The sequence below is a fragment of the Cervus canadensis genome, chromosome 2, assembly GCF_019320065.1.
Source record: "Cervus canadensis isolate Bull #8, Minnesota chromosome 2, ASM1932006v1, whole genome shotgun sequence".
Lineage (NCBI taxonomy): Eukaryota > Metazoa > Chordata > Mammalia > Artiodactyla > Cervidae > Cervus > Cervus canadensis.
In genome coordinates, this window is record NC_057387.1 from 73,485,656 (window position 1) to 73,503,654 (window position 17,999).

The 17,999-nt window shown below is 41.7% G+C and overlaps 1 protein-coding gene across 1 annotated transcript; it reads right to left on the bottom strand.

The window, feature by feature from the left end:
• Positions 1-3,305: 3,305 nt before the first annotated feature.
• On the bottom strand, positions 3,306-6,561 carry GADD45A (growth arrest and DNA damage inducible alpha). The gene is made up of 4 exons (XM_043461015.1): positions 6,148-6,561; positions 5,528-5,629; positions 5,042-5,279; positions 3,306-3,980 (listed from the first exon to the last, which is right to left on the bottom strand). Exons 1-4 carry the CDS (start codon positions 6,189-6,191, stop codon positions 3,867-3,869), a joined length of 498 nt encoding a protein of 165 aa, XP_043316950.1. The 5' UTR covers positions 6,192-6,561; the 3' UTR covers positions 3,306-3,866.
• Between the last annotated feature and the right edge of the window lie 11,438 nt (positions 6,562-17,999).

Consider the following 17,999-nt stretch of genomic DNA (forward strand, 5'->3'; position numbering starts at 1 on the left):
AGAACTCACAACCTTTTTCTGCAAGTCATCCTCATGTGCCCTCCAGAAATTTCTATGCCTTGAATTCTCATAGCAGTTCTCTGGGCACTTCTGCATTGGATTTTATCTGTTGATGTTTGTGTCTCATAACTTCACTAGGCTGGAAACTCTTTGAGGTCAGAGTAGGTTTCTGATTTTTTTTGTAGACTTCAATATAACCAGCATAGCCCTTGCTCGTAATAAGCACTCAAACAGGATGAGACGGTTGGAAGGCTTCATCAACTCAATGAACGTAACTTTGAACAAACTCTAGGAGATAGTGAAGGACAGGGGAGCCCACCATGCTACAGTCCATGGGGTCGCAAAGAGACATGACTAAGTGAACAATAACAAAATTCTTTCTTAGTGCTCTTCATGAATACAACCTTTTTACACAGTTTCTTATGTTTACTTGTGCTCTGTGCTAAGTCTCTTCAGTCATATCCAACTCTGCAACTCTATAGACTGTAGCCTGCTAGGCTCCTCTGTCCATGGGATTTTGCAGGTAAGAACACTGGAGTGGGTTGCCACCCCCTTCTCCAGGGGATCTTCCTGACCCCAGGAATCAAACCCGCATCTCCTGCACTGCAGGTGGATTCTTAACGCTGAGCCGCTGGGCGAATCCTGATGTTTATCTAAGGATTGTTTAAAAGGAAAAAAAAAAAAAGATTCAATTCAGTTTGAGGGACACTGGCCTGGTGTTAAATCATGCCATTGAGTTTTCTTCATTTAAAGGAACCACATCTCACTGCTTGCAGCCTTCTACCAAATCTCAAAGAATAAAATTGAACCCATATAGTTGAAAATTGAGGAAACAATGATTTAATAAGGGTTATAGTAAGGCGTCTCAAAACATGCTTTGAAAATACTTCCAATTAACAATATACAAACAGCTCTTTCCTAGCCATGACCCTTTCTTCGCTTGGGAAATAAAATATGTATTATGGGAGATTACTTACCTTCATGAGTCCTTTCATTATAGAAATTTAATTTACTGAGGGCCTTGGTGAACTGCAGGACGGAGGAGTCAATACTGTTTATGACACTGAGGTAAAGTTGCCAGTGGAAAAAGTAGGTATTTTCCACAAACAACACACCTTAGAAAGAGGAGGGGATTTCTGCCCCCTCTGTAACATTTCCACCTACTTGCAATAAGTAGGGTTAATGGCATTTAAAGCAACAACTGAAAAATACTAGCAGCATTTAGAGGCAGAATCTGCCCTGGTAATTGCACACTTGTTTACAATTAACTCAATTGTTTCAGAGTGGATTTTTCAACACCTTGTTACTTTTGTGTTATGTTCAACCAGGAACGAATAACAACTATTGAAACTTAAAAACCAAAACTTCAAAATCCCGTGTGAATTGTTGGGATTTTTCTGAAAGCAAACAACCTCAAGGATGCACACTACCACTTTCATATCTCTGAGCACTATGAAATAAGAATACACATTCAAAACACTTTTCTTTAAATACGTATATCATGTTATAAGCAACAAATTTCTCTGATGCCTGAGAAGTTTTCCTATTGCCATCACCCAAGTTTTAGTAATAGACACACTGTAATGACACCTATCAGGTGCCAGGTAGTTTGCGTTCATTATTTGTAAATCAGAGTCAGACATGACTGAGTGACTAGGCACATACATAAGCTGCTCCTCCCCACTCTGCCTTGCTAGTTTAATTTACTCATCTTTGCAGGAGGGTCTTTAATCAAGTAGTTTTGAGAAAGAATTGAAAGTATTTTTACTTAATGGGAAGGGAAAAAAAATCTGTTTAAAACTCACTGCTCTCCATCTTCTGATAATGTAAAAAGCAACTATTAAATAGCAGTTATGTTTTGGATCAGGCACTAGCTTAAATAAGATACAAGCCTAAACAGGGACTAAAACTCCACATTTCTGGTAGATGTGGAAAAACAGAAACTTAATTGCAAGGTGAAGGGCTCATGTGCCTATGTTATTCCTAAGATATGCAGAAACTTGGTGCTTTTTGTTAACTGTTAGTTGGCATTTCTCTCCTTGGATTTCTACTTTTTCCGGATTGTATGTAGTCATGACAAGGGTGGGAGACAGATGGCCGTGGAGCCATCGGGTGTTGGGGGGGAGGGTATGGTTTGAGAAGTAGGCAAAGAAAAATCCCATGTACCAAAGCTATATTAGGCCTCTCCTCAGTAGGCATTTTTGCTTTCTTTGGCTGTATGTCCAGAAGATTGTTGCAGTTAATTATCAAGTGACTGTTCCAAGTAAAAGATGACTGTTCTGCTAAAGCCTTTCATTTCTTTTTCTCTTTTCTTCCCTCTCCCATCTAATTTAGCCAAACCCCTCAGAACCATAGCACCCATGTTCAGCTGGAAGGCACACAGCTCTAGAAAGGGAATAAGGGCACCAGAATCTTCAGCAGGCCACTTTCCTGTTTCCTGCATGTGCTTCTGCAAAATGCACAGCCTTGGACCGTTCCAGTCACTTTCCAATTGGCCTTCTTACCTACAGCAGCTTATCCAATAACCCGTCTTTCAGTGCCCAGCGTTATCTTCCTGAAACACTGATCACGTCACTCCCTGCATGAAGGCGTCTGCAGACTGGCCAAAGTTTACAGAAGAAAGCTCAAATGCTAAGGGTGACATGGAATGCCATTCCCAGTCTGGGTCTAATCCCCACCTACCTTTCAGCCTTATCTCTCCCTTATCTTTCTACACCAGAGGCACACACAGAATCACTCTTGGTTCCCTGAACAGGTTTTGGTCTTTCAGGCCTCCACACCTTCCCAGAAACTAGTGCTGCTGCTAGCAATATCCTTTTCCTGTTTTAAGATCCAAATACAATGATCTCTTCCCAGGGAAAACTTCACTGGTCTTGCAGGTAGGTCTTTGGTGACTCCCTTCCCCTCTGCTTCTGTAACATGTTGCATATAATCTTATTATAGCACTAGTTATCATTTATCTGTATTTATCCAGGTTTTGCAAGTGCAATTTCCCACACCACTTTCCCCTAACTCCAACCCAACTCCTAAATCACCTGTTTTTCTGACTTTTGGTGTAGGGTAGAGCAGGGCATCACTAAAATGTCCAACTAAATAAAAAACAATATTATGCCATGTTCATCCCAAATGTTTTGAGTAGAAAAGTATTTTATATACATACAGACACACACATCTATATATACAGATGCACATATACTATATATACATGATTTCACATGGGTTTTAATTTTTCCATATTGAAAAAAAAAACTTGTTTAAAAGAAAATAAAGTACAAGTTGAAACAAAAGCACACATTAAGAAATGATGCAATTATTCCATACCAGTTTATTGTACGTATTGTTTCAAAAAATTTATAGCATAAATAACCTTTCATGTCATAAAATAACTTAGTACAATTTATAATAAAACTTTGAGAATTTAACATCTCATCAAAATACAATAAAATATGGTTTTTAAATGATTAACCCTATTTTTCCCCTAAACTTGAGGGCATAGAAACCAAAATTACCCAAACTATGGCTGCACATTTAAACTTTAACAAAGCATATTTGGTTTATTTAAATGTAACTCAACCATCCTAAATTAATACATAGTTTTGTTTTCCTTCCTGCATGGTTCTTTGTAATTTCTGTTCCTTTTGACTTGTATTTCTGTTTCCACACAGCTTCCTTCTTCATTTTCACCTCTTTCCATCTGCAAAGTCATCTATCTCCGGGCTCCCAGAACATGTAGTTGAACTCACTCAGCCCCTTGACATCAGTTTCTGTAATCCTTGCATCAGTGTAGGGAGTAACTGCTTGAGTAACTACAAAGGTATTTCAAAACTTCAGTGCAATTTGGTTCAGTTATTTTCATTCAGATGCCATCACCGTTCAGGGAGATTAATCACTGGAACCCACTGATCCATGTAGCGACTTTCCCGGCAGAAACAAATAAGTTGACTTAGCGCAGGATCCTTCCACTGTGATGAATGTGGATTCTGGGAACAAATTTAGAAAAAATAAAATTCTTATTTTAAAAAAAGTCAGACTTTGCTACTAATTATACTACTTCTGAGGGGAAGATGCTTGAACATTCTATACTTTGGCTGTGTGACAGACCGCTTAAAACCATAAAAATAATTTTTCTAGTAGTTGGGTTTCCTGCAAAATCGTTAAGGGGTAATTCTCTACGAAGCTATACTCTGCAAAGTCTGAACACATGCAACTAACTGAGCCATATATATGTTTTCATATTTATTCAGTTTTTGCATGAGAGTATTATTCATAGGCTTGTCCTACCAAACTGGTACCTTGGTGGACACCTGAGAAATACTTCCATGCTGGGCTACCAGCAGTTTAGAGCTGCAGAGCAGTTAACTAAAACTGCCACCTGTTATCCTCCCAAAAGAGAGAGCAGTATTTTTCAGGAGCAGCAAAATAATGAGGCTGCCACTTTAGGAGATCAGTCAAACAGTCCCAAAATGTAAAAGACAAAACAATCACATTTACCTCTGTAAACACAAGTTTATCTACCTTTTAAAGGTTTTTATGGGGGCAAGGGGACATTTAAAAAACTGCAAGATCACAAAGAAAAATTTCCACTCTATCCCCTTAATGTATTTCTAGGGAATTAATGAGGTCTGTCTCCTACACCATTTCTATTTTTAGCTCTGACTGGCAGAGAATGAAGCTGACTCCTTAATGAGGGTGAGCCAGGAATTTATTTGGCTTTATCTAATCTGCCCTGCTAAAGGAATTAGTCACGGGAGGTAGTGCAGAGTAGGTAGGGAGTAGCTGGGCTGGCAATGCTGACTCACAAGGATCTCTTCCGCTTCTGGCAGCCTCCAACGTGCTTAGACACGTTCTGTCCCAGAGAAAATCCCCATGATGAAACTAGCACATCTCGGCTGAAAGTCCAGCCACACACTTTAATGGGGCAAAGGCGCCCGTCTCTTGACCCTCGCCCATTTCAGTTCTGCAGTCAGGCGACTCTCAGCCCTCGCGAACTTCCTGCCAGGACTCTAACCTCGACCTGCCCGCAAGTCCCCTTCTCCCTTACCGTCACCAGCACGCAGTGCAGGTCCGGGGGCTGCTCTGCGCCCTCGCTGGCCGCGGGGCCCGCATCGGTCTCCAGGAGCAAGAGTTCGGCCAGCCGGCCCGGGTTGCTGACACGCAGGATGTCGATATCGTTCTCGCAGCAAAATGCCTGGATCAGGGTGAAGTGGATCTGCAGAGCCACGTCCCTGTCGTCGTCCTCGTCCGCCGCCAACAGGCACAGCACCACGTTATCCGGGTCGCTGCGGGCAGGGAACGAACGGGCGGGTGAGCCCAAAGACAAGACCCGACGCGTGGCAGCCCGCACCCCCCCGCCCAAGTGCCAGGGGTCGCGCCCGGGTCCGCTCACTCCCCCTAGGACAAGGAGCCGCGGAACAGAAGGAACGCGGCAGGAAGTGGCGCTGCAGGGCGAAGGGAGACCGGAGAAAGCGACCTTCTCTGGCTGGGGCGAACAGGATTGCCACGAGGGGCACGCGAGGGCTCCACTTACACGTTGAGCAGCTTGGCCGCCTCGTACACCCCGACGGTGATGGTGCGCTGACTCAGGGCTTTGCTGAGCACTTCCTCGAGGGCATCCCCCACCTTATCCATCCTACACGCGGGAAGAAGCAAGGGAAACCTGTCACAGTCCGCCGGGCAGTCGCCGCCTCCTCGCCCTGCACCGCGACCCTCCCTACCGAGGGCTCGCGCCCCTCGAGCTTTTGCAAACCCAGGACTCCCTGGGATGTCATCCCCTTCCCCCAATAACCTTACACCCAGAGGCCCGGCATCCTGTGAGCAGCCCCGAGAGTGACACCCGCCACCCTTTCCCGAGTGCACTGCTAGTCCTTGGCGCTGGGTGCAGCCACAGGCTGTCGGCCCCAAGAGCCGCACGGGCAGGGACGGTCACTTCTGCCCTTTGCAAAGCCTCGAGGGGCTCGACCGGCGTGCGGGGTACGCTCCTCCCGTCCACGCGCGCCTCAGGAGTGTTCCAGAGGAAGAAAGGCGGGATAGGAGGTACCCGCTGCAAACTTTGAACCACTCACTCCCCATTAACCTTGCATATCCCGGCAGCACGAGAGTGCGCGCAGAAGGCAAGCAGAGTTCAGGCAGAGGCTCTGGCAGACTTACCTTTCGGTCTTCTGCTCTCCAGCCGAGAATTCCTCCAAAGTCATATTGCAACTGCAGGTCGCCCACAGAGAGAGAGCGGCGTGCGGGCTGCTCTTGCCACTGCCCGCGCGCGGGCGCCTGCTTTCCACACTCCCTTGCAGGCTCCTCCAGCGCCCGCCGCCGCCGCGCCGTCCGCCCCTCCCGCCCCGCTCGCTCACTTGCTCGCTCGTCGGCTCTCAGCAACCCACTCGCCACTGACCGCGACACAAACACCACAACTGCCTCACAGCCACTGAAGGACAAAGGCCCCGCTCGCTGGAGTTATCCTGCTAACCCCCAGCCAACCACCATCCTCTTCATTTGCATACGCGCAGCCATTGGGCTATGCAAATCAGCCTGTTCAGACAATTTGACCTCAGCTCCAGGAGCCAGGCCGAGAGAAGCGGAAGAGGGAGGGGCCAGGAGGAAAAAAAGCCTAGGGGGCGGGGGCGGGCGGGGTTCCGAGCCTACTCTCTCCCGGTAGGCGGGGCGAGCAGGAGAGGAGATCTTTGTAGGGGGGCGGGGAGATGAGGGTGTCTTTAGCTTGGGCTGGAGCTGGCTGGCACTTTTTTTTTTCAATTGTCCTTTCAAGTCTTTTGTTTTGGGGGGCTGCTATTAACATCTATTTTCAGGGTTAATGCACCCAAGTCTAGTAATTATTAGTACGCAGGTTATATAAAAAGAGTGTATCCAGACCTCTGGGGCAAAGTTTACCTCAGAAGTGTTGTTTATGTAAGTCTAAGCAAAGCTGCTTATTAGTAGTAGTATTATTTCGGTGCCCTGATGGCTGGTTTGATTTATTTTTGGAAAGTTGCAAGGGTTGGAAGCTCAAAAAAGAAAAATCAACACATTTTTGTTTGGTGGTGGCAGGAAACCAAGTTGGAATCTTTCACACAGAAAGCAGAAAGACTTCCCACCTGCCCAGGGTAACTGTGGAAAACCAAGTTCAGGAGGAGCTGGTTACCACATGTATAACCATTTCATCCTAGCCTCACAACCCCGATTCACCTTTCTCAGCCCTCCCCAAAGGAGAATCCTTCTACAGGGCACCAGCTAAGAGACAAATGTCTGACACCCACACAAGCCACACATCTAAACTCAAAATGCTCTGGATATGCCCTCAGCTTCGTTTCATAAGGCAAGTATGTCACTACCTTCCACAGGGGGCCTATGATCTCACTGTGAATTATTGATGTTAGTTGCTGAATCATGAAGTTGCAGCTATAGGTCCTTTTAGTCATAGGCTAAAATTTCACCTTTGAGATAATGGCAATCTGTGGGTGGAAAGAAAGTAGTAGTTATACATTTTTGAAAAACAGAATTGAATGTAGAGTTTGAATAGGTTGAAAGTTCTTTGTATATTGAGTTTATGCAATAAATGCAAAAATATGTGTTAAACCTACTGAAGTCACCGAAAGTGATATAAAAAAAAAAAAATACTCCCATATGCTTGCTTTCAAAACAATGCTTGCATTTTTAAGGTCACTGTACAGACAAAGGTCACAGAAGTAATTTTCTGCTAAGCTACAAGGGAGTTTTTGTACCCGTATGTTCATATCATTCTAGACAAAATATTCTTCAGCTTTCTTGATCTTAATTTAGAGGAAAAGAAAAGTGATAAGTCAGGTTTTCTGGCTCATTTATTTGAGCTGCCATTTTGTACTTCATCTCTAACTGCGTTGTCAGCAAGGGACAAGTTTTGATTAAAGGAATGGTGCTCGTCTGTGGGTCATTTACCCAGAAATATATGTTTCGTATCTATACCTTAAATTCTAACATGTAGTGTCTTTGTTAAAGAATTCCTTTAAATTGGAATTTAGGTAGGTGCTGAAGCATTTTCAGTTTTGCAAACAAAACCTGAATTATGCAATCTGGCCTGAGTCATCATTTGGAGACTGTTGAACTCTGTTCTGTGGAACTCCAAGATTCTACCCACTAGGTATTTCTTAGAGGTTCCTTGGAAGAAGTGTGATCACTGTAAACTGACAGCAAATTAGGGAATCGAGTGAGTTTCTTGACAGCAGGGAGTGTGACTTCATCAATGTGGTATTCTTGGCACCTACCACAATTTCTGCATTTGGTGGAAGCATGGCCAGTGTTCACTGAGTTAAGTAGAATTTGAATTGAACAATAAGATCTCAGAATACTGCAGTCCTGTGCAATGCATGAATTCTAAGATATTCCACAGTTAATTTTAGTTCAGAAAAACTTCTTTGCTATCCTACAATATACCAAGAACTGTACAATTCCTGGCCCTTTGCCTTTAAAGTGCTTACCATCTAATTGTTATGCCCATGCTTGAACTGGGTTTTGGGACAAAATAGTATGCACTGTCATCAGCCAGCTATGCTGAAAGTCCCATGACTTTAGTCATCTGAACGGAAACTGTAGGACAGTAGAACCCATGTATTGTTATTCCAATTCAAGTGAACCACAGCCCTAATGATGCCCCACCCAGGTCAACTATAAGCAGTAAAAATGCAGTATAAAAAGATTTCTTCTTAATATAGGCCCAGTTTCTCACTCAACAAGTACACTGCATTCTTTCTTGATTTCAAGGGAAAGTGATTTGTTCAAGTGTTATGGGGTTGTTCTCTGTGAGATAAGCCTAGCCTTCCAGTATTCAAAAATATTCATCTGTCATACTTTCTGACTCAGATATGTTACACCATTTTGCCTCATTGCTGAGTCTACCTAGACTGTTTCATCACTGATTATTTTGGAGTTTCCCACTGGAAGTAGAATTGCATTTGATTGCAGTTATATATTAGGATGAATTTAGATGATACCTTTCATAAATGCTTATTAGTCCCTGGGGAGGATGGTATCCAATGATAAATTAGAGGAATAGCCCTAGATAGGTACATATGTGTATATGTACTTTTTTCATATATTTTAAAAATAACCTGTATTAAAATATAATTCCAATATATAAAATCATTTAAAAAATTATCCCAGGTAACTCCAAGTACTTCAACTGCACAGGACTGGAATGACCTTCTAGTAATATTTATAATGATGCTAAATGGTTATATTTGAATGTTAGATAAAAATATATATATACTCAGGAGTTGTCAAATAATTTTATGCTTTACATCTTAAAAGTCTTTTTTTATTTTTTTCATTATTATCATATATTCTTACTACTGGTTCTGTAGTATAGAATGATAAATTTTCTCTTTCAAAAAGTCATCAATCCTTTAACATCTGAAGGAAATATGATGCTTATTATTTCAGTATTAGACATATTATTCTTCACATTGAAGGATATCAATTAGTCTATGACAGATGTATTAACTATTAATACTTATCTAGAACTGTATTATATTACATTTTGTTGTTAAAAATCCTAAGGTTCCTGAAGTATTTTTTTGTATAAGTCTGGTAAAGTTAGTTTCTAAAGTCAGGCTCTCAATTTCCCTCAATTTTTTTCTGAGAAGACCAGACAATTTACACCTAAAAATGTATAATTTCTTAAGATCAATATTTCCATTTGAATTTAACATAAACATTTAGTTTCTTGGACCATCTGGTAGGCAAATTCTGAGATGGCCTCAATGATCTCTAACCCCAATGTTAAGCTTTGTGTAAGCCTTTTCCTTTGCATGTGGGCAGAACCCATTCCTTGTTTCAAACCAGTAGAATATGACAATGGTGTTGAGCTATCACACCCATGATTATGTTATGTTCTATGGCAAAGGTGAAAGTACTTTGCAAGAATACGTATTTAGTTGACTTGGAGTTAATCAGGAGGAAGTTTGACTGTAAATTGATACAGTCACTATGGAGAACAGTAAAAAGCTAAAAATAGAGCTACCATATCATCCAACATCCCTACTCCTAGGCATCTATCTGGAGAAAAACTTGGTTCAAAAGTATATATGCATCCCATTGTTCATTGCAGCACTGTTGCAATAGCAAAGACATGTGGTAGTTGCTCAGTCGTGTCCGACTCTGTGACCCTATGGACTGTAGCATGCCAGGCTCCTCTGTCCATGGGATTTTCCAGGCAAGAATACTGGAGTGGGTTGCCATTTCCTTCTCCAGGTTATCTTTCCAACGCAGGGATTGAACCTGGGTCTCCCGCATTTCAAACAGATTCTTTACCACCTGAGCCACCAGGGAAGCCCTAAAGTTCAGATGAATGGATAAAGAATATGTGGTACATATATATAATACATAATCTGTCACTGAATAAAATAATGCCATTTGCAGCAACTTGGATGGACCTGGAGATTATTATACTAAGAGAAGTAAGTCAGACAGAGAAAGACAAAGATCATATGATATCACTTATATGCAGAATATAAAAAATGATACAAATGAACTTATCTACCAAAGAGAAACAGACTCACGGACTTAGAAAATGAACTTACGGTTACCAGGGGGTAAGGTTGGTAGAAGGGATAGACTGAGAGTTTGGGGCTTCTGTGTACACACTGCCATATTAAAAATAGATAACCAACAAGGATCTATAGTATAGCACAAGGAACTCTGCTCACTATTCTGTAATAACCTAAGTGGGAAAAGAATTTGAAGAAGAATAGAAAAATAAATAAAAAGGGAGATTATGCTAGGTGGGCCTAACCTAATCACATGAGCCCTTTAGAAGAGGGCTCAACCTTCTCTGAAGAAGTACTGGAAGCATCAGAGACTTTCTTTCTTCACTGCTGGTTTTGAAGGAACAAACTTCCATTAAGCTGCAAGAAAATGGATGTTACCAACAACCTGAGGGAACTTGGCAGTATACCCTTCTCTAGTCAAGCCTTCAGATGAGAATGTAGCCTGGTCAACACTGATTTTAGCATTGTGAGACTCTAAAATGATCACCCTGCTAAACCACACCCAGACATCTGACCTGCAGAAACTATGTGATAATACATAAGTGTTGTTTTAAACCCCTAAGTAACTTGTTATTTGTAATCTGTTATGTAGAATCAAAGCCCTATACAATATCCTTAATGCTATCTAGTGTGGTCAATAAATTCTTACCCTATGGAAATTTTCTTCAACTATTAATATTCATGGCACTAGAGGCATGGTGTTGCTTTGAGCTTTAGGCTGACCACCTTGTGTTGCCATTAGCTGCTCACATTTCACCAGCCATGCAGGGGCCATCCAGCTGAGGTGTCAGATGAAGAGACTCTCTAAGACATTTTTCAGGGACCCCTCACCCCATTTCCCCACCTTCCCACTGAATTAAGTGTATCAGGATGTTTTTATCATGGTAGGAATGTTCTCTCTGTGAATGTCTCTACTTGGTGGGCTGCTCAAAAGTGAAGAAGATAGGTGTTCTGGATGGGTAATTGGCCATTGGTGTTCTGGTAATATGACCAGGTTTCTGAATTTTCTATCTCTGAAACAGAAGAGGTGATTCTTTTCACCCATGCACTTCATTGTAAAGGTTTATCCTTCCTAACTCTTAAAAGCTTAGTTCTTCTCTGTCTACACTCACTCTCTTGGTGACCTCATCCAGTCTCATGACCTTAAATATTTATATGCTGATGACTCCCAAATATACTTCCAATCTGGTCAGTCATCTCTCTGAACCTCAGACTTACTCATCATCTCTGTGTCGATACACAAAAAGCATCTCAAACTTACAATGACAAAAGTCGGTAATAGTCTTCCTATAGGTTAATGGAAACTCTGTTCTTCCCATTGCTCAGTCCCCAAGCCATGGTGTCATCCTTGACTTCTTTTCTTCACAACCCACATCCAGTCCATCAGCAAACCCTATTGACTTACTTCAAAAAGTAAAATAATTCAACCATTTCTCAGGCTTCCACTACAACCCCACCACCATCTGCCCCTTGGATGGCTGCAGCAACTGGTTTCTCTCTCTGCTCTTGTCTTTCCTCGACTCACCTCCAGCAGCCAAAGTATTCTGTATACTATGGAATACTATAATACTATATATACTATAGAATAGCCCGCCAGGCTCCTCTGTCCATGGAATTCTCCAGGCAAGGATACTGGAGTGAGCAGCCATTTCCTTCTCCAGGGGATCTTCCTGATCCAGGGATCGAACCCATGTCTCCCACATTGCAGGCAGATTCTTTACCATCTGAGCCACTGGAGAAACCCTGAAGTATAGAATACTATAGTACTGTACAAACTATAGAATACTATATATACTATTTCTATAAAATCAAGTCAGATTACAGTCACGTCTCTGACCCAAACTTACTAATGGCTCCACTTTTCACTTAGAGTAAAAACCAAAGTCCTTACTAAGGTCTAAGAGGCCCTACAAAACTCTGTTCACCATGATTAAAAGTTCTAATATGGATGATGGTGATAATTGCACAGCTGTTGTTGTTCAGTCACTAAGTCATGTCTGACTCTTTGTGGCCCCATGGACTGCAGCACATCAGTCTTCCCTGTCCTTCACTATCTCCCAGAGTTCACTCAAACTCATGTCCATCAGCCATCCAACCATCTCATCTTCTGTCACCCGCTTCTCCTCCTGCCTTCAATCTTTCCCAGCATCAGGGTCTTTTCCAATGAGTCAGCTCTTTGTATCCAGTGGCCAAAGTATTGGAGCTTCAGCATCAGTCTTTCCAGTGACTTTCCTGGCGGTCCAGTGGTTAAGACTCCATGCTTCCAATGCAGGGGATGTGGGTTCTATCCTTGGTCAGGGAACTAAGATCCCACATGCCATGCAGTGCACAACTGTATTAATATATTAAAAAGTCACTGAGTAGTATATGTAGGGTAAATTGTAGGTAATGTAGATTATATCTCAATAAACCTGTTATTAAAAAAGTACTGAATCCCTCCTCGAATCTCATCTTTTACTACTCTCCATCATATGCATTCCTTCCAAGCCACACTGACCTTCCTTCTGCCTCAGGCTATGTACTAACTAAAAGTGTTAATCGCTCTATCGTGTCTGACTCTATGTGACCCCATGGATTGTAGCCCACCAGGCTTCTCTGTCCATGGAATTCTCGCAAGAATACTGGAGCCATTCCCTTCTCCAGGGGATCTTTCCTGACCCCGGGATCAAGCTCGCATCTCCCACATTGCAGGCAGATTCATAACTGTCTAAGTCATGAGGGAAGCCCTACGCTGACTGAAAGCCATGAATATTTTCTCCTGATCATCACATTGCTCACTCCTTTCAAGTTTCTTTCTCAGTGAGGCCTACCCTGCCCACTCCTGGCATTACTGATCCCCTAAACCCTCTTCTCTCTTTTTAAAATGTTTTTAACATATTGATATATCATTATCTGGCTTCCCTCTCCTGCCCACTCTGCTCCCCAAGTATAAGGTCAATGGAGTAAGATTTGTTTTGGTCACTGATTTCTAAGTAGTTAGAAGAGTGTCTTGCACAGGGTAGACCCGGAATAAATAGTCATTGAATCAGATATTGTTGAATGAACAAGTTATACAGATTTAAAGATGCAATTAATGAACTAGAACATAAAGCTACACATCTTCTGGTCTCTTATATATCAGAAACCATTTTGACTGAATCCTATTTTTGTTGATTGTACTTTTTTAATCACAGAGGTTTGTATGCCCTTATCTACATTTTTATATTCTTCTTTGTACACCCTTCACCCTCACCCCAACAATTTTTTTAATATATTTTTTCAGATGCTATAAACTGGCCCATTCTGTAACTAAGGATTTGTGACCTCTACCAGTGTGTATCATATGCACATATAAAACCCAGTAGATTAAAAGGTACTTAATTGCCAAGTTTCAAGGCTTGTTCTTTCACTGTAGCATAAAAGATTATAATGATGAGGAAAACAACCTTGAAAGGTTTTTATGAAGGCGAGCTTTGAAGTGGGAGATTTAAAAGAGCAGAGATGGGGTGTTCGTTATATAAGCAACATACAAGAAAAACAAATGGAAATACAATTGAAAACACTGAGTAATATTTAGGAGACTATAAGCAAAAGAAATAAGGCACAAAGGGAAATAAAAGCCTTCTTTACTACTATTTGAACTCTTACCTCTTTCTCTGGCTTTAGCACTTGTAAGCGTTTCATCTCTAGTCATTGGAAATTTCTGCCAGGAGAGCTTAGACACTGAAATTGCTTTTAAGATCTATTCTGTGAATAATATGCATTCTTACATTTTTGCTTTGGTCCTCCTTTACTTTGGCAATGAAATGTCAGTCTCTAGGTCTGGAAGATATTAAATATTAAAAAGGACAATTTGTGATTAAACTCTATAAGGCTATGATCTTTTGAAGAGGGTTTGGGAAACAGTCTTTTGAAACACCCATTTCTCAGGGCTGGTCTGGAGGTTGTCTGACAGTACTCTTTCTGGCTTCTGTTTGACTTTATATTGTAAAGGTCTAAAGTAGCCTCATTTTTAGTAACCAAAGAATGCAGTAAGCAGACTGTTATCTGCCTGTCCATTATGAACACTTTACTCCTGGGCTTCATGGACCATATCAGTTTGTGGCAAAGTGATGGATTGTGTTTACCATTCTGTGTTGACCTATAAGGGTTTCTGCCATATGCTGTAGCTCATCCCCTTTAAGACAGAGGAGGGGGAGGCCCCATTAGTATCACTGGCCACTAAGCAGAAATGTGTCAGGGACTTTGCTTTCTCAGCTGGAATATCACCCTGGCTTGGCAAGCTATCCTCCCTGTTTTAGGAAAGGATCACCATCAAATATAAGATGTCCTGTCTATAGATTCACTTGATTGTTTATATTTTACATCTGTATCTTAGAAATGTTTTGAAGTGATGCTGTAAAATTAAGATCTGTGGGGCTACTTTGCCTACATAGCCACCATGATGAATCTAATTTGATGTCCTTCTAAGAAGGTGGATTGAATGATACATGATCTTAGGTAGGATATTTACCCTCTTCATATCTCAGTTTCCTCATTTATTAAGTAATGAGGATGAGAACTCCCTTTGGAGAGTTCTTTGGGGATGGGAAAGAAGTTCCCTCCCCTTTGGGGGAAGAGAACTCCCTTTTCCCCAAAGAAGTAGTAGGTATAATCCCACACATAGATAAATAAAAGCAGAAGTGTTCTGGCTGACGTGGTCAGATGGGGGTGGGGCTGAGAAACAGAAGTCTGCGGGCTTGGGCCTCCTCTTATCAACATCCCCCACCCCAGCTCAACTCGTCTTCTTTGTTGATCATGGTTGGAAACTAAAAAGTTTGTTCTATAACACCCTTCCAACTTTGATTTTTTTGCTTAATAATTTGTTATTCTATTAATCATTCTGTAATTTTCAGCAACCACCAAAAGACATTTAATATTTCATTTACCACAAAAAATTTTATTTTTCTAGGGACCTCCCTTGTGGTCCAGTGGTTGAGAATCTGCCTTCCAGTGCAGAGGACTCAGGTTCAATCCCTGGTCCCAGAACTAAGATTCCACATGCTGCAGGGCAAGTAAACCACAACTACAGAGGCCTGCAGGCCACAGCTTTTGAGCCTGTACACTCTATAGCCTGGGCTCTGCAGCAAGAGGAGTCCACACCCCAACTAGAGAAAACCTACATGCCGCAAGGAAGAGCCTGTGCTCCGCAACGAAGACCCAGCACAGTCAAAATAAAAATAAACAAATAATAAAAAACAAACTATAAAAAAGTTATTTTTTTCTTGGCCTTGAAAGCTTAATCACCAGATCATCTGCCTAAAGAATTAAAAACACATTCATATCCCTCTGCTGTGGTATCAATTTTTAAAAATCTCAACCATTTCAATAGGTTAGTCGAGATTAGGTTGCAGCTTGCCTTGTTAACCTTAATGTATTGCCTGGTTACCAAATGCTATGGAGTATGATTTGGCACTGTGTCTTAATAAACAGGTTGCACCTGGGAGCTAGTGGGAACTCTCCCGTCTGAGAAGAAACAGCTACAACAGATGGTAAAACGACTGAAAACCAGGTGGGGTCATTGTTTAATGACCATCTGAATCAAGTTTGGTTAATTTGGCGTGTCTCTCATTATCCCTAGCAACTGGACCCTCTACTCCATGTTATAAGTTTGGGCCTATATCTTTTACGTAAACTATCAAAACAGGTCCATCTGTGATCCTAAAGCTATATTCGCCTTAAATCCAACCACAATGTAAATCCTAAAGTCTTTGGGTCTAGCTGTGAGAAGCTGTTAAACACAGTCCTTTAGCAGTGCTCTGCAATTAACTTTTTCTCAAGTGACTTCTTGTCGTCCATGATATGGATAAATGTCTCTTTACATTTTTCTAGGTTTTTATTGAGGAAAAGAACTTCCTCTTAACCTAAAACACTTCTTAGCAGAAATTTCCAAGGATCTGAGATGAGAAGATTTCAATCCATGTGCTTCCCTTTAAAATTTCTCCTAAAATCTGTATGCAACAGCAAGTTGGCTCCCAGGGATGTTTGAGAAGATTTCTAATTAGATTTGTGATTTATTAATAAAAACAGCTGATTTGTTAAATGCTTATCATATTCATGGCACTTTTTATTTATATGATACCACTTGATTCTCACAGCCATCTTTGGGGTGGATACTGTAATCTTCATGTTATTGCTGAAGAAGCGGTGGCCTGTTGGAGAGTTTGGTTACTAGCTCAAAGGACCCATAGCTAAGGGGCAGAGACAGGATACAAATTCACATCTGCGAGACCCCAGATCTTAGCTCTTTAGCAGTGGACCATCCTCCTTTAAACTCCCCATAAACTCCATCCTCCTCATAAACTACAGCTGTAGTTTATGCAGCAACAGGGCATAGTATTCAGAATGCAGACTTTTGAGTCAGGCCAGGGCAAATCACCTAACCCATTTTGTCTCTTTCCTAAGTAAAAATAGTACCTATCTCATAAGTTTATGATGATGATTAAGTGAAGTAATGTAGGTAAAGTATTTACAGTGCACCACACATATAATGCCATAACTGTTAATTATTTGGCACCCATTTTTCCAATTTCTTCATCTAAGTAAACGTTGTATTTTCATTTTCTCTGACATTTGGGGCATGCTTGCTGATAGTAAAAGTACTGGACTTCCCTGTCTTCAGCTAATGCTGTGAAAAATTCCACTGAATTTGAATATAGCCGCAGATGAATCCAATATACACGTTCCCTTCTGACTACAGAGGAAGCAAACTTTCCCTCATTGTGCACTTTAGATCTTTATGCAATTTTGGTAGCCTGAGTGATGTACTTCTGTGTGCTAAGGAACAGGGCTTGATGTTATTCAAACCCTGCGTGTGTGTGTGTATGTGTGTGTGTGCACGCATGCACGTGTGTGTGTGTGTGTGTGTGTGTTAATAAAGAACAATGAGTTTTTCAAACTGTAGAACACTCTTAATGTTTCTTTTATCCTCTGAGAGCTTCCTGTATTTGTGAACTCCTTTCAAATCAGCAACTGCAGCCTCAACATCTGGGTCCTCCCTGCTGCAGGAACATAAATTAAGTGGTAGTAGTATCCTGTAAATGTTAGGAGCGGGAGCCAGGGAAGCACACAGAGGCAGGCCAGGGTGCTTTCAGTATCTAGCAGCTGGTCCTGATGTAATGCCTCAGAACTGGTTTTAGCTGACGTCAGATAACGCTGATGTGCACCAGATTGGCTTGTAGTACCAGTAAAACTGATCCCTCCCACTTCCCCTACTGCCCCTGTGTTTGCCAGAACGCTGGAGACCATTACGAACTCACAGTTGTCATTTGATCTCCATCTGGCTGCTGTCACTAAAGCTGCCTTTTATCGCTTGCCAAAAGTGTAAAGCTCAAGACATTTCTCTTTCTCACAGATCTTTGCTTCTAGTCCTTACTTTTCTAATTTTCTGGGTAGTTCCAAATAATTCTCCTTCTGTCTGAGTACTGTGTTCCACCACCAGAAAACTAACAAAGGACTCACCAGAATATTTAC